The 27,922-nt window shown below is 30.3% G+C and overlaps 1 protein-coding gene across 5 annotated transcripts; it reads right to left on the reverse strand.

Moving 5' to 3' along the window:
* Positions 1-1,656: 1,656 nt before the first annotated feature.
* Positions 1,657-27,848, reverse strand: LOC113375403 (1-phosphatidylinositol 4,5-bisphosphate phosphodiesterase). Of its 5 annotated transcripts, XM_026615342.1 has the most exons (20): positions 27,678-27,848; positions 11,906-12,274; positions 10,167-10,226; positions 7,799-7,948; positions 7,055-7,134; positions 6,722-6,958; positions 6,492-6,658; positions 6,216-6,406; positions 5,863-6,141; positions 5,622-5,795; positions 5,373-5,547; positions 5,144-5,301; positions 4,875-5,081; positions 4,648-4,812; positions 4,385-4,589; positions 4,177-4,317; positions 3,910-4,111; positions 2,861-3,230; positions 2,445-2,534; positions 1,657-2,338 (listed from the first exon to the last, which is right to left on the reverse strand). In XM_026615342.1, the coding sequence occupies exons 2-20, from the start codon at positions 12,074-12,076 to the stop codon at positions 2,270-2,272; spliced, it is 3,291 nt and encodes a 1,096-aa protein (XP_026471127.1). In that variant the 5' UTR covers positions 12,077-12,274; positions 27,678-27,848; the 3' UTR covers positions 1,657-2,269. The 5 variants fall into 5 exon arrangements, with proteins under 5 accessions (XP_026471127.1, XP_026471148.1, XP_026471141.1 ...); XM_026615363.1 differs by lacking the exon at positions 27,678-27,848 and having other exon boundaries at positions 2,861-3,218; positions 3,931-4,111; positions 11,906-12,076; XM_026615356.1 differs by lacking the exon at positions 27,678-27,848 and having other exon boundaries at positions 3,931-4,111; positions 11,906-12,076.
* Positions 27,849-27,922: the final 74 nt, after the last annotated feature.

Genomic DNA, 27,922 nt, shown 5'->3' on the forward strand with positions numbered 1-27,922 from the left:
TTTGATGTCCAATAAACATTTTTGACCGCCAAATGATTTAACTTATTTTTATTGAGAGTCCTTAACCGCTAGACCTGCCTTCCAATTTGATCAGTTCTTCATCTTGTCAATACAAGTAAAATTTTTTTTAAATTATGGACGCTCCGTTCTTTTAAAAACCGAGTTACCGTTTTTGGCACTTTTTGCCCCGTATCTTCGAAACGGCTAGACCTGACTTTGCCAAAAACTAATCAGCACGTCTCCTTATCAATACGAATCGAATATTTTTTGAATTATTCAAATCGGTTGATCGGTGTTCCTGAAATCTTCGACGAAAATTTGTATCCGCACACACACACACATCCATTTTTTCTAAGGTATGCCAAAATGTTCAGAAACCTTTCAAACGTAAAGATATATAAAAATTTTCATTTTCGATTTTCGAAATTAACAAAAAATATATAAATCTTATATTTATTAAAAATAATAAGTTTAATCAGCAATAGGTTCATCAAACTAAAACATTTTATAACTTTATGACATTCTATATTTTAATATTAGGTCCATGGTAATAAATTACTTATAGTTTAAATTAATTTAATTAATTAGGGCCATCCGTAGTGCAATTGGAATATCGTCATTAAAATTTTAGGCTTAAATTTAACACTAAATAGAACATTTAAGGAACAAACTATATTAAAAACATAATAATATTATTCTTAACAGTTAAAACTTAACAGAACATTATGTAATAAATCTTATATAAATATACAGACTTGAATGAAAATTTCATATAAAGAATTTTCTATTAACAATATAACCCATATTAGCTATTTAGACTATTAGTCATTTACTATTGCCATTTATCTATAAGTGTACAGAGTAACTATATAATATTATGTCAAAAATATAATATTTAATTTTGAACAAAATACTTTATGTATGTTAAATAAACCCTTTAAAACTTAGACGTGAAATAAAAAATAAATACATAAAAGTGTCATTATTGACTTAATAGTATACAGGCTAATATAGGTTTAAGTGACTTAATAGTATACTGGCTAATATAGGTTTACTATGTAAATATATAAAAACACTACATATGTATGAAGTGAAGCAACCTATTGATTTTTTATATTTCAAAATATTTATAACTTATCGAAATCCAAAAATTTCGATCTCCAAGAACACTATTTGTAATCTTTTCAGCTCATGAATTGTTTCTCTTAGTGTTCAAAATCAATGGCTTCCACAATGCCTATATAACAGGCTTAATTTCTTACATTTAAATAAAATAATATTAAAACATTCAGATCTTGTTAAAAATTAAACAAAATGACAACAATATATAGTACATCCGAGCACAAATCACACATGTGTACTTTTGCAAAAATTTGCAAATAAATATTCATAAGTACTACAAAAATAGTTAATAAAATCTTGTTATCAATTTATTATTATTTAATAGAACATCGAAATATTAAAAAAAATATTAATTTGTATAAAAATGTTACAATTAAAAAAAATTAACTAATATTAGCCTTAAATAATTCTAACTGACTAAAAGTTGTTTACTATGGCGATTTATAAATCGACAGAATTTTTGTACAGCATTATGATCTTAATTAATATCATACTGTATTTAGTCCTGCAAAATCTCTAATTATTCTATTTATATTAGATGTACAATATGAAAGTTATGAGATAAATAATAAATAAGTGCGCCGAAAGGCTAATAAAAGTTAATATAGCATGGTTCATTCGTCATTCACACTTTCATTTATCTTAAACAATAAATAATAAAATACATAACAGACAACAAATTATTAATAATTACATCTATGTGCATCACGATCATATTTATCATTAATTATTAATTAATTTATTAATAGACACAAGACAACCATGTTGAATCTAAAAATTGCTCCCGAGATTCAGAAATTAATTTCTATCAAAAAATCTGGCAATTCCATTTTTTTTTGTCTGTAACAATCCATTTCTTTGGTAAAGAAAACTCAAAAATATCAACCCATATTAACCTGATAAACTATTTATAGTACGTGTAAACTTCATAGAACTATGAGCAATCTTAGTGCAATCTTATCTTCATTTACTATTGCAATTAATAAATATTTCGTGGTAATGTATAATAATTGACAATATTGTAGACAATTTAATTATGCACAAATAAACCGATTAAAAGTTACAACAAATACATTACATTAAATAAAAATATACATAAACTTTAAATAGCATTCAGGCAGACATGGGTTGAGTAAAATAAATTGTTTTACGCGTAAAATTCACTTTTCGAACTCAGTTCGTATTCTGATTCTTCCACTTTGTACATTTCGATTAACTGAAACAGAAAAAAATCAGTATAAAATAGTAATATAAAAGATAAATTATATTAATATATATATATATATATATATATATATATATATACGCTGATTTTTAGATACCTTTTGTACATCACTGGATAGGTCCTCCATTTGCTTATCGTGTGTCACTTTCAATTTTTCTCTTTCTCGATTTTGTTTCATAGCAGCAGTCTAAAATAATATAATTAATATGTAATCAAAATATACTTATTAAACTAATGAATAAACTATTAGCAAATAGTATGCCATTTTTGGTATATAATACTATACTATGCTTCTTAGAATTGAACTACTACTGAACTTTGCATAATTCAAATAATTTTATTATTGAAAATTTTAAATACTGGAAGTATTGAATTGTGCTGATTTGAATATTAATAAATATTAAAATACTAGAAATTATAATTGCTGAGGTAATTAAAGTTAAATATTGAAGATTTTAATTTTTGAAAATGTTGAGTACTTTCAAGGGGGTGGTCACTTATTCGCCCATCTACCTTTTTCTCGTCCATAAACTTCTTGATATTGTTCTGCTTCTTCTCCCTCAGTCTCCTGTCCTTCTCCCCTTTTGTCTTCAGCGTCTTATCGTTGGCGACCTCCTTCGACGTCTCCACCGAAGCCTTCGCCTGCCTCGAGTTCATCTCCTTCACCTCTCTCTCGTGTTTTGCTTCGAGCTGCTTCATTTGCGCTAACTGGGCGGCCTCCATCAGCCTCTTGAGCACGTCCTGCTGATCAGCCAGTTGGGTCTTGAGCAGATTCCACTCCTCGCGATGGTGCCTCTCGGCCAGTTCGCTCCATTGCTGGGTCTGCTCTGAGACCAGCTGCCGGACAAGAGGATCTTGGCACATGTCACCTCTGAAATCGACCCTTAAATTGTTACAGCGATTTATGTAAATTGATCATTACGATGTTAGCCTGCCGTGCTATAAGTAGTATAATGCATTAGCCCTATGTGCTATAAATAAAATCGTGCATTAGCCCAATGTACTCAATTGTGCATTATACAATTATTTATTACAACTCTTGTAACTGTTATAACGTGCATCTTATAGTAATGAAATATTTGGCAAATTTAAGCATAACTGAATATTTTACAGCATTTTCTAACATTAAGCAGCCACATGTACTTTGAAAACGCAATTGAAACTACAAAGTTCAAAATCTTGTTACAATGGCAAACACAAGCCTATTTACATGAAGCTTTAATACTAAACTCTTGTTTTGAAACTGAGGTCTCAAAGCTCATAACAATACTAAGATACTAGTTTCAAAACCTCCTAATAGAAAAGTAAGATTCTTAGGAAAAATAAGACTTCAGCCCATAAAACTTAGCCTCTTTTTTTTAATAAAATATTTGTTCAAAATCATGTTATAAAAATAAGCTAATTATAATTTTTTTATAGCAAACAAGTTCTTGTTATAAAAATTTTAAAAGCGATATTAAAAAATTTAACTAATTCATTAATTGTACATTACTCATTGTTGTAATCTTATGAATTAGAGTTTTATTTAAATAATAAGCAAACTAAAATAAATAAATACATACATTAATAATTTTAATTCGTACTTCCTGTTTTTGATCAGCTTCTCGATGGCGTTGCATTGAGCCTTTTGCATGGCATTTTTTTCCTTCATGTGTTTCTTTCTCAATGACTCCAAGTCTTTCTGTTGCTTTTTGGCCGTCTTCTGGAAGCCTTTCTCATATCGTAACGAGTCCACTGTTATCGGTTCAAAGACCAGTGGAGGCTCTGAAAACAGGGACAGAAATGAGGTTCTGAATTTGATTAATACTTTTAATAGTGGATGAAATTACCTTCCTTCTTGGCTTCCTTTTTCTCTTCCTTGCAATCACCTTGTCCACTTGTATCCTCTATACCCAAGTTCTTCATATTATCCATTCTCTTGTCTGCTGCGCCCAAAAATCCTCTAGGGTCTGACAATGCTGCCATAAAATCTAGAGGAAAAATAAACAATAACATTTGCTAACATCAAAATAGAAAATAATTTGTATCTTTCTTTACCTTCAAATCCATCAGGTACATAAATCTTCAACTCTATATTACAAAACAACATGGGCAAAGACATTGGAAAGTTAGCTTCAGTCCTCAAAGATATATGTCGATAACCAGCTTGTAAACCATCAAGCGGTAAAATCCTTTGCCCTAGCAACTTTCCATTCTCATCATAGACACCAAAACGTAAAACTGCCAAATCCGGTAAAACAACCTACAAAGCAATTATTCATCAATAAAAATCAAAAACTTATTAAAATAGTTTACCTTACCTTGCGAAATAAGAATGGTTCTTCGTTGTAGACAGGATTTAAACCATTTGCTGGAACCATGCGAGTTCTGAATTCCTTTTTTATTGTATCAGTTGGCAAACCATACATGTCAACTTCTACATAGGTTCCTACTTTCTTATCTGACAAGAATTGACCAGCTATCACCTAAAATAGAAATGGAATTATGAAAACCTAAACAATATAAATATTAGAATTATATTTATTACCTGAACTGCACATTGAGCAGCAATAACTCCATCAACAGGAGCATCGGCAAATGGATCAAAACTTCTGTCAGCTCTCCTCATGAAGTCAGGTTTTAAAAGATATCCACAATTACCATTGTATTCAAATTTACCTTGATTTAACTGCATTGGTAGATCCGATGTTTGGAAATTCAAAGACACCATTTGACAACCTGCATTCCAGAAAATCTGAAAAAAAATTGTGTAAAAAACTCTCTTCTGCATGCTTGTTGAGTTAATAGGATTTTTACCTGTGGCATGTAGTTGGAAGAATCAGCCCTGGTGCCTTTGGGGTATATCCTGGACATTTGTCGTTTGTTGTAATTGACAAAATCGATTGCTTGTTGTTTCAAATAATTCATACCAGCAGTCTCCGCAAAGGAACTCATGTTATAATGTATATTGTTTTCTAAAAACAAAGATTTAATATTTGTAATGCATAATATTAGGATGAACAAGGAGTATTATATAAATATTTACGCTCTGCAACATCAAATCCTTGAAATTTCACAGGTTGCGCGTAGTTTACCATGGACGACAACCAAGGATGAACATTAGTCGTGGATCCTGTATATTGAATTGGAGGTGCGACGTCTCCTACTTCATCAGCAACGGCAGCTACTGGATCCGCAGGTATCGGCTCAGTCAAATTTGGCTAAAATAAAAAAAAAAGTTAATTACATGTCAAATTTACTGATATGATATATAAACTGTGATATATAAACTCACCACTTCTTTGATCATAGCAGATGCGTCCTCCTTTTCTTCTTCGCCTATCACAAACTCACCTTGTTTAAAGAGGTCTAATTCTACTTTCTCAACTTCTGGTTTTAGGCGTTTGTTTTTTATCAAGATTTTTCGTTTAAGCATAGACGGAGGAGGAAGTAACTGACCAGGTTCAAGCTATATAAAGGAAAAATTACAAAAACTATTCTAAAATTATGTGCATCAATATTTTAACCACACTCACTGGGTAATCTGGTAGAGGTTCCTTTAACAGGAGGTCTCCAAGAATTTCATCACAGTATTTAGCTAGTTTGTATTGCTGAGCCTTACAGCAGTGGTTTTCGAAAGAGAGTATCACAGGATAATCGCTCGTGACAAAAGCAGTATCTCTCAAGGCATAAATGACATCCTTGAATAGAATATCCGTACACATTGCCAAACCATGGGTAATTATTGGTTCTTCATCTTCCCCTCGACCATCCCAGCAATCAAGTTCCACACACCTGCAACCAGCTAGAAGAACCTAGAGAAAATAGATTCACAATCAGATTTTTACCATCTCATCATGATTTGTCGGATTATTATTATCACGCTTACCTGTCGGTACATTTCCACACTGCTCTTACCACCAAATTGTCTGCCAGACAGATAAGTGTTGTGAGATGAGTTGATGTAGTAGTGAGAGAGTGGCTGCTCCATGTCCATGTAAAAGTCTAATCTGTCCAGGAATACGGGTGCATTCTCGTCGCTCATTAAATAACGGATCAATCCGTCTTTGGTCAATTTTTCTACATAGAGGAGAAGCAATGAACCATTAAAGAAAAATCATGACAAACCTAAATGAAGTAATACTCAAAATAATTTATCACTTACTCTCAGCTCTTGCTTGTTCGTCCTGTTCATATGTAACTATAATTTCTGAAGCTCGTTTCTCGTCATAAAGCGGATATAAAATCTCGTTTAAACGCGGATCACGTTGTTTCTCATTCAGGAAATTTATGAACTGTTCCAGGCTGATAGCATCCGCCTTTCCTTGGGTACTAGAAACAGAAATTATGAATAAATATCATTATATATCTATATAATCAAATATTTTCCCTTACATTTGTCTAAAAAGTTCCTCAATATCATTCCTTGGACAAATTTTATGGTACAGGGCATAAAATTTATCGAAGGTAAAATCTTCCCTCTCCATGGTATCGTTCTTGCCTGAAGGCAATCCCAGTTCGGACAGGCACTGATAGACTAGCTTCTCCGTCTTTCCTGAGGCAAAAGTTCTAGCCACCACCTTCACAGGAACCTTGCCTTTAGGATCAACCAGAAAACCTAGACGCATCCAACTAAAAGAAGAAAAGAGATGATAGTGAAAATAATTGTAATCAAATCAAAAGTTATTGATTTGGAAACACAGATCAAATGAGTATATAAATACTTACTGTTTTTTTAGACAAGTCATCGGACAACAGTTGTTCGCCTTGACATTGTGTGTGATATTTCTCAGCCCATCCAGCCATATCTGAAGAAAAAAGTAAAAAATCAATAAAATAGCAAAAAATCAATAAAAATTGCATAATTATAAAAATGCTACTAAATTTGTAATAGAAATTGTTGAAATTTTACGAAAAGAGTATCAAATTTAAATCTGGGCTGAACATCATAAAAATTAATAAAAATATAAAGTAATGATAGAATTAAATCTTTATAAAAATATTTAATTTTCAAATTTCATACAGATATTTGAAATTTATAAAAAAAGTTCTGAATTTATATAAATCGATCAAGATTTATAAAAACGGATCAAAATTGATTAAATGACCATTATCATTAATTGGAAAAAGTTTCAAATTTATGAAAGTTTATGATGATAAAAATTTATAAAAATGGTTCGTTGTTATATAGTAACGATGCAACATTTATGAAGTTTCAAGAATTATAAAAACTCAAAATTCATAAAATTGATTTAAAATTCATAGAATTGACACAAAATTTATGAAAATGGTTGAAAATTTACGAAAATGGTTGAAAATTAATAAAAGGTGTTTAAATTTGAGAAAAAAATATTTGAAACTATTTGAAGTACTACTAGAAAAACTAATAAAGATGAAAAGGAAAGACGAAGAATTACAATCGACGATGAAAACCTAAAAATATCAAATTAGCTAAAAGAGATAAGTATCCACCTTGGCAGTTTCAGCATCTGTGCATATCACATGCTGATAGTTGATGTTGATGTAATCTGTTCCGCTGCAAATTGTCAAAGACTTCTCTTCCAGAGATGCCAAATCTCCATGCTTTGCCAGGAGTTGATTTGTCAACTTCGAATTAGGCTCCTGATAAGGGAAAGAATGACACCACTTAATAATATTACATAAACCACTGTAAATGATCAACTTTTCCATTTGCCTCTATCTCCCTATTCCCAGCACACCCGTGCGTGTTTTATCCTTCTGTTTCCAAGGACGAAAAACCCCTTTTGGAAGAAAATGAGTTCGACGACCCGATAGAGAACTAAGTCAATGGCCTAGGCGAAAATCGGCAATTTGTTAAAAGTATCTTCAAGAATATCCTATTTCTTGTAGGCGGTTAGAGAGAGAGTAAATGACTCTCATCTTATACGTGTTTGGAACAGGAGAAGACGAGGTACAATTTTCTACAGGTGCCATACTAATTTCAATACCATATTATTAAATTAGATACTTTTTGATTGAGGAACTCAACTCGGTTTAATCAGTTAAAATATTAACTTTAATTAATATATCCATATCGAATAATTTCAATATCGGCTTAATTATATTATTAGCTAATTATGTAATCTGGTAATTGTGAAGTCGTAATTATATAGTTATCAGAATATATGTTATGTATTAGCAAATATTAAAAAAAATGAAAATTCTATAAAACGAAATGAAACTATATAAAATATACATAGAAATATTGCAAAAACATTTTTGAAAAATTACAAAAAATTTTACTCGGAATTGACTCAAATTACTTCTCATAACTACTATCTCAAAAAGAAACATCTACTCATTTGCTCATTAATTTCTTTCATCCGCCTTTTCGTACAAATTTTATGGCCCATTTCCTTCCTTCCTGAAACCAACAACCTCATCAACAACAACATCCACAACAATAGAGTGGTCGGTGGGACATTAAAACTGGCATAATAAAAAAAGTGAATCTGAAACCCCTTTTGCTGCCGAGAAAGAAATAAATCTTTAGAGGTTATATAATATTAATAATAAAAACTGCGCTATAACGAGGAGGAAAAATGGGAAATGACGACGCTGGCGTGGAGTAGGATTTTCCTAATGTTATGGGGCCACTCGAAAGGGTAGTGAACTTCCAGTTTATATACATATTTTCGCAGAGCGGAATTAGGGGAATGAACCCGTTATTAAACAGTGTGAAGTGTCATCATAATCTACAAGGATGTTTAGTCTAAAATCATAAATTTTAACAACTGCTTTAAAACCAGATTCACATGATAAAAATCAGTAAAATTCAGGAAACGTATTACTAAATATTTAGTTAATATTATTCATTTTCACTTTTCAAGACTAGTCAGTATTATCAAGACAGTCACCAATTTTTATAAAAGTATAGATTTTTATAAGTCGACTAAAATTTCAACAAAGAAGATCAGCAAGCATCAATATTATAAATAGCAAAAAAATTCAAATTGAAAACAAGTAAATATTAAGCATGAGCAATTACGAAATAAAAAAAGCAAATTAAAAATTTCAGAAACAAAAATAAGCATGTGCAAACCAGAAAATTTTAAATAATCAATTTAAAAAAATCGGCACACATTGGAAAACTAGCAAACAAAAACATCAGCAAATAATAAAATAGCAGCATCTAGAATCTAGATAAAATCCTTGACAAAAAAGGCAGATAAACCTATCAAAACGCAACAAAAATCAGCAAGCAATTAAATAAGTAATAAAACTTAGAATGCAAGAGAATCAATTATTAACGAAAAAATTACAAAAAATGTTACGAAGAAACAAAAAATAATAACAATTCTGTAAAGACATAAAAAAATGCAAATAGTTCGCGAACGCAAATGATAATTTTTTCCTGCAAATATATTTTACGATCTATTCCAGAACGACTATACAATTGTGATTTTATGTAACTTTATAATACAACTAATTTATCAGTAAGTAAAGCGTAAATATAAATATATATTTTCCCTTTTCCACAGACATTTTTCTTTATGGGTTCATCGACTCAGCGATTGAGCACAAGTCGACTACCCTTTATCATTTCCTCCCTGATCTGCACACAAAAGCAATAAACCGTGGATAAAAATGACGAATTTATCAAAACGCCTGTCGTAAAATAAGAAACAAAGTATAATTTAGATATGACGAATTGAAATCGAGGAGAAGACATCTAATCGAGGAAGAGACATCAAATCGAGAACGTTGACGATTTATTCACCGATTGAGACGGGTCATTGTCCTTAGACGAGGACCAATAATTTCTGACATCATACAAAGATTTCGGCTTTAAAATTTAGTAAATCGATCTATTGCTTACCTTCGGCACACCACCCGCCCTGATGTCGCTGACTTGGCACAACTCGATGACGTCCCCTTCCTGCAAATAATGGGAAAAAATATTAGCCAAATGGTAAAATAAAATTAGTCAATTTTATTTTTAAAATATCAATAGCGATGAATAAGAATTCACTATATCAGACGTCCAATTGTCTGGCGCCAATATAACGACTAAAGAATTCGAGGAACATTGCCAAATATTATGAATGCCGAAGAATGACAAATCAAATAGGATTATTATAAAAAATTTTGCAATAGTCTGAAAAAATAAGCAGTGGTCAGGAAAATTAAGCAAAGTCAGCAAAATAAAGTAAACATGGGCTAAATTCTGTAAAAATTTTCAAAATTTAACAAAACTGCAGAAATTAAACAAAAACAAAATTAAGAAAAATTATCAAAAATCAAGCAAAAATCGACAAAATATTATCACATTTCAGTAAAGCTGAGCAAACAGCAGAATTATTAAGCACACATTAACAAAATCAAGCAAACATCAGCAAGGTATTCTAGAAATTGTATCACGCAAACTAATAATTTGAAAACATCTTCCAAATATATTGGCGAATGGCTTTGGTGAAATAAAATAAAAATAGAATATTAAAATTTTACTCATACTGAATTAATAGAATTCCTTTTCAAAAATAATTTCGATATCGACAGATAATTTTACGACTATACAAACAAACTATTTATTTATAGAATTAAAAATCGTGCAAAAATATTTACACGAAAATAATTTGAACTATTTTCATCCGACCAGAAAAAATATTAACCGTGAGGTAATCATCTGGAAAAAAGATCAAAGACAAGATGGAAAACATTGACTAATTATCAGGTGAAATTGATCTATTTTTGCCTAAAAGTAGATAATTTTATATCCTGTCTATGTTTACTTGCGGTTTTTACGACTACGAGACAAATAGACTTGTAATTGATTTGAAATGGGTCGATGATAGTAGATCTATAAAAATAGTTTAGGAGATTGGATAAAATTGTTAGTGTTTGTTGAGTGTGATACCAGAATAGAATTTATTTACATATAGATCTATTGATAGAATTTTAGGAATAATTAACGTATGACTTGATTTGAATCATTTGATTGAATGCTGATCGAATTGTTTTTGAAGAAGCATCATGATATAATGAATAATTCACAAAAAACAGCAAAGATCAAAGAATTGTTAACAGAATCTATAGAAATAAGAAAATTTCAAAGCACCTCAATAAACTTAGTATTTTTTTTAAATTCCAGGCATTTTTGTGGTATCTTTCAGCTCTAGGGTTTTTTAAATGCCATATACGAAATATAATGGTAAAAAATAAGTATTGTTTATCAAAATTTCTGAACTTGGTGCATTGTATGGTTATTTTGTAGTTGTCAACAATATTTTCAATGATGGCTTGCATAATCACATAATTCAACAAGAACCGCAATTTTTCTTAGCAAACAACAATATTTAAGATGTATATAAATATACATCTGCACACACACATACACACACACATATAAATATATATAAATGATTATTGCCTGAAGTCCATAAATACTGGTATTAAATTAGCAAATCCAATAAACAGACTTCAAGGAGAAACCTAAAACGTAATCTCGTTAATAGATTTTCGAAGCCATATGTTAAACACACTCTAACTCCACTTTGCATACTCATTTGCTCACACATATACAATTAGATTCCTTGATACTTCCTACTTTCTACTCACCCTTCCTTCGCTCTTCCAATAGATGAAGAACCCATACTCGTCCACCTTGAAGGTGCAATTCAGCTCCAAATCCGTGCTGTCCTTATCCTCCGTCCATCTATCGAAGACATCTCCCTTGAGAAGAGCATCTGGCACTGGTATGTGCCAGTTGAACTCCAACTTCTTCGTCATCTCGAAGATGAAGATGAAGATCAGTCTTCTAGTTCATCATCGAATCGATGACGAAGTCAGTGATGATGATGATGGTTTTCATCCTTGGCTTCCGGATCGGTGTCAAAAGGGATTGAGGGGATTGTCGACGAGCGGTGTGGACATCGCGGGAATACCTCTTGGCCAATATATATAGAGATGGTGTCTAGAAGATTGGATCTGAAATTGGTAAAAAAAACGCTCTGTATAATTCGATTTCCTGATCTACGATTTTTTCCACTGCTCTCTGTCTATAATGCCCTCAACCTTGCACGATTTGAATAAATTTTGTATGTAGATGACTCACCTGTTATTATCACATACAAACACTCAATCGATTCTTATCAGAGGATTTGTTCATAATTAATGTGTAGGACGTGGATATCTTATAAAATCGATATTTGTGACGATATATTAAACTAGATTCATTAAATAGTTGAAGGACATTGAGAATTAGAAATTTATAACACAATGCGCCCTGTCTATGAATTCCTAAGCTCACAAAAATCGGTCGCGTCTTGCGTACTTTTCTTTTAAAAAATATTAAAATCTACATATATATATAACATTACATATAATCTTATAATAATCTTATATATTACATTATATATAAGATTTTAGTATTTGTTATAGTCATGTGCACATCAAGGTATATTATGTTCGAATTGCAAGGTCGTTGTAGAAACTGTACGTCCTAAGAAGCTTCTTTAATTAGAACAATTTTCCACAGATATGAATCGATTTAAGATACGGTCAAGATATATGAAGTCTGATAGAATTATTAGTGCCTTGAATTTTTGTTTTATGATCTAGTTCGTCGTAACTCAACATTTTGAGAAAAAACTAATCAATTTTAATATTTTATATTTTATTAGAGACACTGACAAGATCGTAGTACGAACCGTGCGTCCTGTAGAGCTCTTTGAATAGAAACGATTCTTCACACATATGTGTATTATGCAAAATAAAATCTAAAAGTGCAGAGTTTCATATAATCGTGGTCAACTCAATATTATGTTTGGAGACTCATTAAATAAACTGTTTATTATTATACTATATACTACAATGAAAAAATACTGGAATTTCCAGATCGTAACACAAAAGGAGCATCCTGTGAAGTTCTTTGAATATAAACAGCAAAAATATGCAAGCTTTTATTAAAAAAAATTAGAATTCAGAATTTTGTGAAAAACACTTGTTAATGTTAGAACCCTTCGATATAATAGATACAGTGAGAACTAATACGTTAAATAAATGTTTTTATATTCATTAGAAAAATTGTAAGATAATTAAGGGAAAACTGCAATTTTGTTTTAAACTTTGTAATAACTTTTCGTATGCATTTGTATCAGCAAAGAGCACATTATTCCTTATATACATATATATATATATATATATATATATATATATGTGTATGTTTGTGTGTGCATGTGTGTGTATTTACGGACACATATTGTTTATTCCATTTGAATCTTTCGCTAATGAACATTTACGCTCATTAAACAAAAACTGCTAATGGCCTTAATATTTGTTATGTCTTTCCATATATTTGTTTGTTTTCATACTAATCAGGTGTTGGAAAATAATATTTATCAAGATACTGGTCTAATTAACTTTCATTTAATTATATAATTAAGATACACAACCCGAATTCATATATCACAACCCGAAATCATATATATTTAGGCATTATATATGGTGACTCAGGCTGGTATTATTAATCAACTATAGGAAGTAAAAAAAATAACAATAATCTTATTAAAATACTTAGATAATAAATATGTACAAATAAAATAAAATAATATTCGTACGAAACACAGCTAGAGTAAACTAAACTTTATCTTAATGTTCCTGTTTGTTATTGTAATTATTTATTTAAACAAACAAGAAATGTGTTTATTTACAAATTAAACAATTTACATGATTATTTATAACAATATAAATATTTTTTATTAGTTTGAATTCATACTGCTATGTTGTATATCTTTTTACAATTACAACTATTGTATACATGTTTTAATTATATAAATATGTATACACACACACACACACACACATATATATATATATATATATATATATATATATATATATATATGTGTGTGTGTTTATTGAATATTGAAATATGTGTATAAAAAATGTGGACAAAAAATGAACAAGTGTTTGTGCCAAATTTGACCCGTGAGGTCATTAATATGAATATTCGATCGAATGGGGACTCCCATAAAAATTAATACTAATATATATATATATATATATATATATATATATATATATACCTATATATATGCAAATATTGGATTCATATTTAAATAATTATCACTTTAGAAATACGAACACGATAGTGTAACTACTCATAGAGCAACGTGTACACATATTTTTGTTAATTTACAAGATTCCTGACTGATAGTTTGTATTCCGATTTGAAATTTAAGTATCTTTTGCAAAAAATAATAAAATTCATAAATAATTTTAATTACAACTTTTTTTTTTAATTCTACTGCTGCAGACTGCACATGCATATGCATGGAAAAATGTACTATATCCATGTTATTTTCACAAATTAGCCCTGAATGTATCTATTATAACAAATTCTAAAAATGATGAAAATGTAAGCATCCATCCTCACAAAATTTTGAGTTATAAATAATTCTATTACACTTTGCATTTCATGACCACGTCTGAAAAACACTTTGATTCAACAGAAATAAAATAAATTCGAATTGCAAACGATTTTAAAAATCTCTGTTAAATACACATTAAATAATTCATGAAACTCTCATATTGTTTATAATTAAGTATTGCATTATGAATAAATATATCAATAAATTTATTTTAGTTCTAAATAAATATCTCGTAGAACTTTATTACTGGTTACAAAATTTATTCTAAATTATTTCTCGTTGAATTGTGCTAAAATATTTCTATTTTCCGACCACATTTGTTTACGTTCCGAATTAGAATAGATATTGTGTATGTACATAAGTTATATTATCGATTATTTTTAGCGATTGCATAGAAACTAAACTAAATTCGCAATAAATAGAGAAAGAACTAGTGGTGTATGACCTTGAGTCCCTTATGGTAAAATAATAAAATTATTGAAAATTTCAATTAACAAGTGATTTCATGCTAATGGTAATAAACGTTAAGCAGTACTTGTAATAATAATAAAAAAAAATGTTCATTTTTGTATGCAGTTTTGGAGTATGCAGAGTAGCTGTGGGGCAGAAATTATTAACAGTTATTTAATTGTCTAAGCATTTACTGAATATTTCAAATACATTTTCAAAAGTTTTATAGATAACAATTAACGCAATAAATAAATATACTAATGACTAAAGCCGTTAATCTCTAAGCCGAGTGCTTGAATTGATTTCGTACTTTCTTAATTGATTTCAAAGTTCACCAACTTGCTATAGGGGACTATGAAATTAGGCATAATTATGGAGTATTTAATTTTATATACATTTCCCAAATACATCTTTCATATTGATCGAGTGGTTTAACCCTTTCCACTCACATTTTTGACACCGGAGTGGCGGCATTCGAGTGGAAAGGGTTAAAAATTATAGGAATATAAATGAATGCACAATTCTCGCATGAAATTTTACGATAATTATATGTAATCGAAAGTCATTTTAAAGCATAGTGCGTTGATGCAGAGCTTTATAATATTAGACCATATTATAGAGTATTTAATTATGTACAAATTTTCCAAACATTTCATTCACATTGGATAATTAATTTAAATTTTAGGATGGATGTAATGAATAAATGCACAAATTCGTTGTCACTATGATGTATATAATATCTTCAATCAGCTTTTATTATTCTCTCGCTTCTTTGTTGTGTATTTAAAGTAACGACTTCCCTTTATATATACTAGATGTTGTGACTCTTTTCCTCGGTAATAAAATTATTCCTAAATCCACCTCTTAATACGATTCAAATTCTAGTATAAACAATTCTGGCGTGCACGAATTGTTTACATTTCCATGCCATCCCAAAATAGTTACCGACAAAGAACACAAAGTGCTGCTATGTGATAATAATAATAATTAAAACAATAATAATAATAATAATAATGAAAATAAAGTAATAGTTATCGGTTTTTGGCAATTAGCCCATAGCACTTGTCCACTTGGCAAATTATAGAAGAATAGATTTTGATATACACGGGAGATATTATATTGAATCAGATAATTATTATTGACATGAAGCAGCAAGAAATTGTGTAATTGGCCGAGAATCTAGTAAATTTTGATTTTGCTAAGGGTGAAATAAGCAATGGATTTTCCTAGCCATCCGTCCTCGATATTTTTTTAGATTATTTAATTAACCCTCCCTCGGTAGGATATTTATTCACCTTCGAACGCTCGGAGTGGTCTGGCTCGACCACCATTCATTTTACATGCATTTATATGAGGTAAATGAGTTTATGGTGTTTTATACTCGTATGTTAACGATTATTAGTAGTAAATATTTATAGTTTTGATTTTTTCTTTTTCTTACCGTCTTTTGCATGTGTTAAGCTTGCTTATAATAAAAAATGTATATATTATATTATATTATATAAAAAAAATCAAATCATATAAAAAAAACGTTGCTTTTTTATTATTTTTATTTTTTTATTTTATATCAATGAAAAACAATATTTATTCTTTTTCGGCTTCTTTGAAATGAATGTGAAATTCAAATGAAAACGAAATGAGGTGCGTCGCCGTTGAAATGAGCTGTAAAATTCAAGTTGAAAACATAATTTCACTACAGGTTTGCCAAAAAAATTTTCGAACGCAGTACGGGTAGAAAAATTGTTGATAATGTACGCATTACTCATCCGATTTTCACTGTTTGCGATGACCAATAAGTTTGGTAGGTTTTCAAGGAATTCACGTCGTGAAAATACTAACATGCATGTTACAACACATAGCAAAGAATATATAAAATGCAGTTTAAATAGAAAATACCAGAAAAAAGACAAAATACTGGTTTACATATATCAAAAAGCGTATATTTCATACAAAATGTATGCGTGGTCTAGACAGACCACTCCGACCGTTCGAAGTAAAAAAGTTAATATCCTTATAATTATCCTTCTGTACATTTTTTCGTCCTGATTTTTTCATTGATCGACAGCTAATGAAATTTTAGGATAAGTCAAGAAATTTCAAGTCGATAGGACTACTAGAAGTATTTTTTTTTTTTAATTGAAGTCGAAAAAAGTCTTGCCAGACCACGCCGACCGACGGAGGGTTAAATTGGTAATTTATTAGCTTTCTCTTCTCGGTCCTACACTTTACAAGTATCTACGGTGAGAACGCGTTCTTGACTGCTACTGTGCCCCAGAACTTTACCGGCTGCCACAGGGCAATGCCTGGTTGTCTGGGTGTAATTCCGGAGCCTCCAGGGCAATTCCGGATGCTCTGGGAAGCCCAGGCTGGTTCAAACCGGCTGCCCCATTGCAATATCATACCATATGGTTTCCGTTATTCGCATTATTATAAATTCACATTCTATTAATATTACATTTGTTCCTGGTGTTTTGGCTATAAATAAAAGCCGACTTGGATAATTCGTTGTGTCAATAGATTTCACTTCAACATTAAATGATAATTGTCTACTTTCGAGTGTAATTTTAAACCACTTCGATTTGATATTGAGCATAAATTTACAAATAGTTTTCCATACTAGTTGTATGTGTTTAACGGCGATTTTAGATTATGCCATGTTGCAAGTTGCGTGTAAGAGTTAAAATAATTAAATGCACAAACGAATTAATAATAATGCACATCCCACACTCGAAGGAAAGTATTTCTTAAAGAGGATGTTGACAATTAGCATATCCTCATTCGTCTAAATCTCTAATATAAAGATGCACAAAAATAAAGTAGACCGAGATGCATTAATCGCAAACATCCGTTTATGAAAGAAATATTAAATTAAAATCTAAAAATGAAAAGTGAATAAAAGTTAAAGTTTTAACTATGAAGGTTAGTCAAAAAAACTTAATACTATACGCACTGATACATTTATGCCAATTAAATTAATTGTGAATAGAAATATATATGAAAAAGTTAAATAATTATTATAAACAAATCTTGGTTTCCATAGTAACCGTGATAAACAAAATACTAGAAAAAATTTCATATATCTTGATAATTATTATTCAAATAATGTTTTAAATAGAAAGTCAATTAACTAATAAAACTATTCGATTAGAATTAAAAGTGTCTAATTGAAATTCAAACAATCAAAATTCAACACACGTTTGTTGTGTAATAAGATGGACATGTTCTGAATAAAAAAATAAACAAATAAATAATATAATATATATATATATATATATACATGTTAGTAAAGTTTTGCAAATTTCGTCATTTATCACATGCTCTTACACAGCAAGGTCAAAAAAATTACTCAACAAAAAAAATAGATGTGGTACTAAGTCTTCAAAATCTATAAGCTAAAAATTAGTTTAGAGTAACAATTTGGTAATTAAATTATTATTTTGCGCAAAGACTCATCAAATTTTATATTAGTCGTTACTGTAGCCCAGTAATTCTCAAAGTGGTCCACATGGACCACCAGGGGGTCCAAACAATTTTCAAATAGTCCACGTCAGCGAAAAAAATAGTGAAAACAAATAGAAATGGGATAGTGAATGACAATACATCATGTTAATAATATATATTTACTTATACTACACTTTTTATAATAAATCCATATACAATATTTATGAATGTATCTAGGAAGTGAACAAATCTTGCATATTTCTATAGATTTATAAAAAAAACTCAATATCGAGTAAATAAGGGGTCCATGGCTAAGTCCAAGGGCTCCACAACACAAAATCATTTGGGAACCTATGCTGTAGACATTTCGAAACAGAATTTACGGAAATTACAAGATTGTATTGTAATGTGAAGATCGTTGATTCATAAGTAATTATCTTATATATAAAAATGGAGCTCTCTTTCAAATGTCCGAATAAAACTCGAAAACGGCTAAATCGATTTGGCCAGTCTTAGTCTTGAAAAATTCGTGCCAATCCAGAGAAAGTCCAAAAGGTGAGAAATTATTTCAAATCCACGTAGAAACTTTACACTTTTAATTTGAAAATTTTTGTAGAAGCGTAATTTAAATAAAACAATGGACGGTGGCAATTTCGTGAAATGTCAAACGCTTTTGACAGATGATGTTCAATTACGTTTAATAGGATGTTTTACGCGAATATTATTTATTTATGATAAATTTGTAGTGAGTAGTTTTGTTTGTAGTTTTATTTATATACAAAAACGTTAGTAAACGGGCCCCAAGTGTTACTAGAGACTCAAAATATAAACTTTTTTGATATGTTAATATGAAAATGCATTTCTGGCATATTTTTCTCAAACACGGTGCTCTGAAAGATCTTATTTGTATAATTATATGCTCATTGGTATTTATAAAACATTTTCTAGGTTATATTATGGTTATATTATTTTTTATTTATGTTATTTAAATAATCGAATAACATTTTTCCAGTTATAATTTTCCAGAATTTATCGCAGAATAGATAGTAATATATGAAGGTCCGGGGTTAAAAAGGCCAACCACCGATTTGTCAAAAATCAGTAAAGTTAAGCATTGTTTAACAACAATATTTGAAAGTAGAGGAAAAAAGATTTATAGCCAGCTACAAGCTTGATTTGAAAACGGTAATCTTTGAAATGGGGGAGATAAACGGTAATCTTTGAGAAACCATAATAAAAGTATTTTCTTCCGTTGGTAGTTTTCAAGCATTAGTTAAAAATGTAATTATTTTGTAAAATACCTTTAAAACTATAATAAGGCTTTAAATCTGTTTGCCACCTGCCCGTTTCAAGTTACCCCGCCTACAGGGTAAAAAGGTCTAGATAACAAATTTTTGAAAGACGGCAAAAAAGCACATTTCTACAATGATGAAGTAGAAGGCAGTTTACTGAACTCAGATAATTGTTCGTTTGATATGTGTTATTTGCTGTGATATAATTGTTATGGTTTTCACAATATAGTTTACATTTGCTCAAAGTCAAATTGGGCCTTTGTGCCTCGCTCTGCTCTACATATATACTTTATATTAAATTTACTTTTTTTCACCGAATGTTACTTGAAACTTTTCAAAAAGCAGGTAAAAAAAGAAATACTTTTTTGAATTTTAAATATTTATTTTCTATCTCTCCTCGCAAAAATTTGAAAATTTTGTATAAACTCAGTAGTATTATTTACAATTATACACAAAATCCAGAATCCAAAAACAATATGAAAAACTTGAAACGTAATCAATTAGTCGAAAGACCAAAAAAGACTTGGATGGTTTATTATACTGTTTCCTATAGAAGGTGTATAAATCTTCCAGTTTGATTGTATTGACAAAATATAGATAAACCAATAGGGTTTATTGTTTTTATAATACTTCATTGTATATAGCATTCAAACAACACATCCTTATACACTTAAAGTATTAATATTTTTGATTCTCTAGAAATTGTCTAGAATATACCTTATTTAGCAAAACAACGTTTGCCGGGTCAGCTAGTATATATATATATATATATATATATATATATATATATATATATATGTTAAATGTTAAATATGAACAATACAACACTCCGGATTTTAACACACACTTTATTCGGTTATAGAACATATAGGAGTTCTGATTGCTGTTCAAACAATAAAAAAAATATATAGACTTCGGATTATCCGGAATTCGGATTATCCGGAATTCGGATTATCCGGAATTCGGATTATCCGGAATTCGGATTATCCGGAATTCGGATTATCCGGAATTCGGATTATCCGGAATTCGGATTATCCGGAATTCGGATTATCCGGAATTCGGATTATCCGGAATTCGGATTATCCGGAATTCGGATTATCCGGAATTCGGATTATCCGGAATTCGGATTATCCGGAATTCGGATTATCCGGAATTCGGATTATCCGGAATTCGGATTATCCGGAATTCGGATTATCCGGAATTCGGATTATCCGGAATTCGGATTATCCGGAATTCGGATTATCCGGAATTCGGATTATCCGGAATTCGATTATCCGGAATTCGGATTATCCGGAATTCGGATTATCCGGAATTCGGATTATCCGGAATTCGGATTATCCGGAATTCGGATTATCCGGAATTCGGATTATCCGGAATTCGGATTATCCGGAATTCGGATTATCCGGAATTCGGATTATCCGGAATTCGGATTATCCGGAATTCGGATTATCCGGAATTCGGATTATCCGGAATTCGGATTATCCGGAATTCGGATTATCCGGAATTCGGATTATCCGGAATTCGGATTATCCGGAATTCGGATTATCCGGAATTCGGATTATCCGGACTTCGGATTATCCGGACTTCGGATTATCCGGACTTCGGATTATCCGGACTTCGGATTATCCGGACTTCGGATTATCCGGACTTCGGATTATCCGGACTTCGGATTATCCGGACTTCGGATTATCCGGACTTCGGATTATCCGGACTTCGGATTATCCGGACTTCGGATTATCCGGACTTCGGATTATCCGGACTTCGGATTATCCGGACTTCGGATTATCCGGACTTCGGATTATCCGGACTTCGGATTATCCGGACTTCGGATTATCCGGACTTCGGATTATCCGGACTTCGGATTATCCGGACTTCGGATTATCCGGACTTCGGATTATCCGGACTTCGGATTATCCGGACTTCGGATTATCCGGACTTCGGATTATCCGGACTTCGGATTATCCGGACTTCGGATTATCCGGACTTCGGATTATCCGGACTTCGGATTATCCGGACTTCGGATTATCCGGACTTCGGATTATCCGGACTTCGGATTATCCGGACTTCGGATTATCCGGACTTCGGATTATCCGGACTTTGGATTATCGATCAAATGGACCTTTTGTCGAATAACATTTTTCCATTTATAATTTCCCAGAATTTATCGCAGAATAGATAGTAATATATGAAGGTCCGGGGTTAAAAAGGCCAACCACCGATTTGTCAAAAATCAGTAAAGTTAAGCATTGTTTAACAACAATATTTGAAAGTAAAGGAAAAAAGATTTATAGCCAGCTACAAGCTTGATTTGAAAACGGTAATCTTTGAAATGGGGGTGATAAACGGTAATCTTTGAGAATCCATAATAAAAGTATTTTCTTCCGTTGGTAGTTTTTAAGCATTAGTTAAAAATGTAATTATTTTGTAAAATACCTTTAAAACTATAATAAGGCTTTAAATCTTTTTGCCACCTGCCCGTTTCAAGTTTGCCGGGTCAGCTAGTATATATATATATATATATATATATATATATATATATTTATATATATTATGTTAAATGTTAAATATGAACAATACAACACTCCGGATTTTAACACACACTTTATTCGGTTATGGAACATATAGGAGTTCTGATTGTATTGACAAAATATAGATAAACCAATGGGGTTTATTGTTTTTATAATACTTCATTGTATATAGCATTCAAACAACACATCCTTATACACTTAAAGTATTAATATTTTTGATTCTCTAGAAATTGTCTAGAATATACCTTATTTAGCAAAACAACGTTTGCCGGGTCAGCTAGTTTGTGTATAAAATTATTAGTACTGGCAAGAGCAAAGATTGAAAAAATCTTCAAATTTAAAATAATCATCAATTTTGCCCTTTAAGGAATAACAGTACAAATTGCATTATCCTAGTACAAGCAGTACGACCTGTGGAGCTCCTTGATTATAATCAACGAAAAAAATGATACCAAAATACAGTGCTGTATTGTAAGCATTTTTATATCTTAAGATTTTATGAAAAAATCTATAAATCCTATTATTTGTTTCCATATCAGCGATGTGCTCTATAAAGCATATTAGTTATGTAAATAAACAATTTTTCCTCTATGAAAATCCTATTTGATCTAATTGTTTTTCACAAAACTAGAAGATTGTCTTTCTCAAAACTGAAAAATTTAATTAGAAGTAAATTATAGGTAATATGATAATAATACTTAAAATATTGTTATTATTTTAACACGTGCCGTATGTTTGTTTAATAATTTAAAATAATTATTCTCATCCGCATTCGGCCACCTTTTACTGGGTTAGTCAATATAGAGCTGATAAGAGAGTTTAAAATACGACTGATAAGATAAATTTAAATAAGAGGTCTTAACTAAAAATAGTACACTTGATAAATAGAGGTGTTATGCGAATTTTTGCAAAATTAGTGCTAAATTTGATCCAACGATAAAAAATACATAACTTTCTTATATTTATTAGCTTGTATTTACTTGCATACATTCAAAAACAAAATAAGTTTTTTCATTGCTTAAAATAAAACATCAGTTTTTGCTAATATTTACCATTTTAAAAGATACATTTGAATATAATATATTAAAATTATAAAAAAAATATAATTATGTAGAAAAATATTTAATGTTGTCAAATATTTTATCAACATTAAATGTGCCTTTCATAATAAATAAAAACAAATTAATTTTCGTCCTCCATACAAATATTGGCATTTTTATAAATGTCCTTCCTTCTATATCCCTAGGGCTTGGTAAATAAAATATAATACATCTCTCTTGTAAAGTTCGTCGACCCTTAGAGGTAAATGTCCTAAAAAGCCGGCGTGTCCTTCAATTACTAACTTTTATCTAATCCCAAATCCTGATCCTTTTTCGGTTTCTCGAGGATCAGGATTTAGATGCAATGATTTATCACCGAACTGAAGAAAGTTGGAATTAAAGTTTTCAAAAGAATTTTCGATGAAATTTATTCATGTTTGATAATGGAAAAAATGCTCTCATTTTCTGTAAAATATTAGACAAACTTGTACAAAATTAAATTATCTGCGAATTTTTCTAGTATCATGATAGTTTCGAGGACTACATTTCTACATACTCATACGAGTAAATAAGAAGACACATATCTAGACACATCTCGCCGGTCTGGTTTTGACGGATTCTTATGATAGAAGTTGATTCATTTATAGAAAATCATGTAATTTTTAGTAATTTTTTTGAACAATTCGACTCTGTTAATTTCATTCGCAGCCTTTAATTTATATTACCGGTTTTATCTGATACGAGAACAATACTGAAGAGATAACAAACAATACGACGAACGCGAATACAAGGTTTCAGGTTGCACATGTGCGAAAAAATATCCAATTAACTTAAAAAAATATTAAAAACCATTTAAATTGCAATATATATATATATATATATATATATATATATATATATATAAAATAGATAATTTAACATAGATGAAGGGAATCCAAAAGTGAAATTGATACTTGTGTGATTATTTATTAAATCCCTTGCAGCTTTCAAGCTTTTTGTCTAAAATATATGAAACATTCAGCAAATTTGTACAAAAATAAATAGCCTATAATACCTTCTGAAATCACAAAGTCCTTCAACAACTCAGTGTACTTTAAAATAGTACTTGAATATAGATGATTAACTCATATATCATCAATTGGCTTCCAACACGTTTACACATTTGTTTACTACATCTTGTAACTAATATTCGACGAATAAAATATTCATCAAATTTGTATAAAATTAAATAGTCTATATTAAATAGGGAGAAGTCCTGTAACGCCAGACGGCACCAAGTACCGGACACTCTATTTAACACGTATTATTTAAGCAAGTATAAATCTTATTTCAAAATACAAATGAAAGGGGCACTGGGAGCACACAGATACAGGATCACGCGCCAAACCTCGCCTGTGACGCCCACGGCCACGACGAGAACAACCCTTTCCTGTTTTAGGCGCAAAATCACGGCGTCACCTAAATATCAATAGCTTTTCTAGCATATTTATGCATTTACATTTGAGTGGTATGCAAAGATGAAAATTGTACTTGATTGTTATCAGTAGAATGGTAAAATATTATTAGATCTTTTAACCAATTTTAGTAAGTGTCACCAAATGAACAAAAATGTCTGTCCCTTAGCACCGGACACTAAGTCGTCCCTTAGTGCCGGACAGTAAACATTTTAATATTTTTTGTGATAATATACTTAATTTATTCCAATTATTTAATTTACTTCTGTATGAATGCTAACGGTCACTACATACCCCCATTTTTCGTATTTCCTAGTCGAAGAATGAAAAGCTTATGGTGAATGCACCAGTTGAGGGCATCGGTGTGGCCTAGCCAAAAGGGTGGATGAATAGTGACTTTTTTGCAATATGTAAAAATATTCGTCAAAGACACATGTGCAGACATTCCAGAGTGTGGAGATGGCTACATATATGATCAATGCAGGTTATTTTGAAATGTCCGGTACTAGGTGCCACTGTTCAAAATCATATTTTTTGATACCAAAGTTTGATTGACAGTATTAATTATTTTTTAGCAAAGATTGCGGTTTTGTTAACTTCGTTTGATTTCTAACTTTGTTATCTAACATAAATCATTTCATTTCGTTAAATATTTTATGATTTATTTATAAATAACCTTAGGTGTCCGCCATTAGTAGACTTCCCCCTAATATATGAAATCGGACTATCTTAAAGTCCCAAACAGAACCAGGATGCATCCTGATTTTTGCAAATATGCAAGACTTTTATAAATTAGAGAGAACTATTACATTATGTTTGTTTGATATAAATGGTGTGTTTGGAAAATGTGTTGTAAATTAGATTATCTACAAGTTCTACTATTAATATTTGTCCTTAATTAACTTGATATACTTTAAAATCGCAATTGAAATTGGTAAATATGCCTGAGCGCTTTCCATAGAGCTATGAATATTAATTTGTAATTTATTCATGCTTCAAATTTGTGCATTTTTTAAATGTATCATTTTGTGCATAGATTGAATATTATCGACTTGTTTTTTATAATATATAATATAGCATTTAAGTATAAAATTCTGCTTTTGACAAATTTATTTCAAAATTTGGCAAATTATAAGTGTTTACAGTAACAGCTAAATACTCTGCAAGTAATCTATTATCAATGACTTTTTTTAATGAATCCTTATTTGTTAATTTTTAGACATGCTTCCTTGTAGAGCAAATAAATATTTATTTATTTATTCATTTACTCTACATGGAAGGATGTCTAACAAGATATGGAAAATTAAAATAAGGCATCAATATTTCATTAATATTTAGTTGCCTACTATATATTTTAGCTCTAAGAGTCTCTACAGGAATTCACGCCTCAAGAAAGTAAAAAATAGGCATCAACATTTGTGCATGGATTTTTTACGATATATAGTAAAGCATTTGATTATGAGGAATAATGTTTTAGGCACAATTGTTTAAAATTTAGAGCTCTATAATATTTTATAACAAATCAGGACCCTACAAGGATCCAAGTCTCAAAAAAAATAAACATTTCATTATTTTGTGCATGGAGTTTTTTCCATATTTTTTGCAGTTAAATGTTAATTATTTTTATCTACAATATAAAATAAACCAGAAAAAATAGTCTCATTGCCAGGAAAAGGATTTACAAATAATTGATCATTTAGTGCATTAATTTTTTTTTACAATATATAGTAGAGCATATGATTAATAAAAGAATGTTTTAGGCACAACTGTGCCTTAATTAGATTACTACAATATTTTATGGCTGATCAAGACTCTACAAGGATTCAAGTTGAAAGAAAATGACAAATAATCATCAACAATTTATTATTTTGTACATGATAGATGATCATACCATTGGTTTTGCAAAATTCTATTGTCTACAATATTTTGTTGAAACCACAAGATCCAACAGGTACTTAGCCCCATTTCAGAAAAAGCAGTGAAAAATAATTGTGCATCGATTATTTTTTACCACATATAGTAAAGCATTCGATTAATATGAACAATGTTTTGGGCCCATTTATGTAAAATTTAGAGGTCTATAATATTTTATAGCAGATCAAAACTCTGCAAGGATTTAAGTCTTAAGAAAATGACAATTAATCATCAACTTAAACTACGTGGATTTATTGCCATTGTTTTTGGCAATTATGTGCAAAATTTTATCGTCTACAATATTTCTCAACACCACTAGACCTAACAAGAACTTGGCTTCATTTTCAGGAAAATAAGTTATACATAATTTTTTAATTATTTAATTATTTTGTGGATGGTTTTTATTACAATATATAAAATAATGTAATCGGTGAATACGAATGATAGTAAATTTGTGCAAAATTTTATTGTCTTCAATATTTCCTGGCATTACAAGTTTCATGTCTAAGAAAAATGCAAAATAGTCACAAATATTTGGTTATTTCATACACTAATTATTGTTATGACAATGACCGAATATAATTTTAATTATATTTCCGTTTCAATTAATATGAATAATACTTTTTGCACAATATTCAAGACAAGTCAATATTTATCTGTTCGCCTTCAAAACTCTACACGAATCGAAAAAAAACGAAGGTAATCGTGGAGATAAACATATTATAACATAAAAAACAACAACCTTGAATCATTAAAAGACATTTGCGGAATGTATATTTTCCTTGCATAAATTTACCTGTGGTAAAAGTAATAATACAAAATCGATACAACAAAACTTACATGCTTTTTTGTGTTTTGATTAATCACTTATTTATTTATTGAACTTTTACACAGTGTTTATTCCCACAACACGGGCACATTATTGTACACTCGGTTTAACATATTTAGATGTTTTTTCAAATGTTTTTTCATTGACAATACATAATTAATTCGACACAGAAAGTGCGGACACCGCGTAGGAAGGCGAAATGACAGCAGCAAGATGGACGCTTGACTTTTATCAGCTGATTTGCACATGCGCCATA

This window comes from Ctenocephalides felis, unplaced genomic scaffold (genome assembly GCF_003426905.1).
Source record: "Ctenocephalides felis isolate EL2017-DRISC unplaced genomic scaffold, ASM342690v1 CF-g0.4_SCAFFOLD_00845, whole genome shotgun sequence".
Lineage (NCBI taxonomy): Eukaryota > Metazoa > Arthropoda > Insecta > Siphonaptera > Pulicidae > Ctenocephalides > Ctenocephalides felis.

Coding starts and splice junctions, on each gene's coding strand:
- LOC113375403 (XM_026615342.1), bottom strand. CDS start 12,076: ATGACGAAGAAGTTGGAGTTCAACTGGCACATACCAGTGCCAGATGCT. Junction 5,302..5,372: donor AGGATTTGATGTTGCAGAGC/GTAAATATTTAT, acceptor CTTTGTTTTTAG/AAAACAATATACATTATAAC. Junction 2,535..2,860: donor AGTTTATGGACGAGAAAAAG/GTAGATGGGCGA, acceptor ATATTATTTTAG/ACTGCTGCTATGAAACAAAA.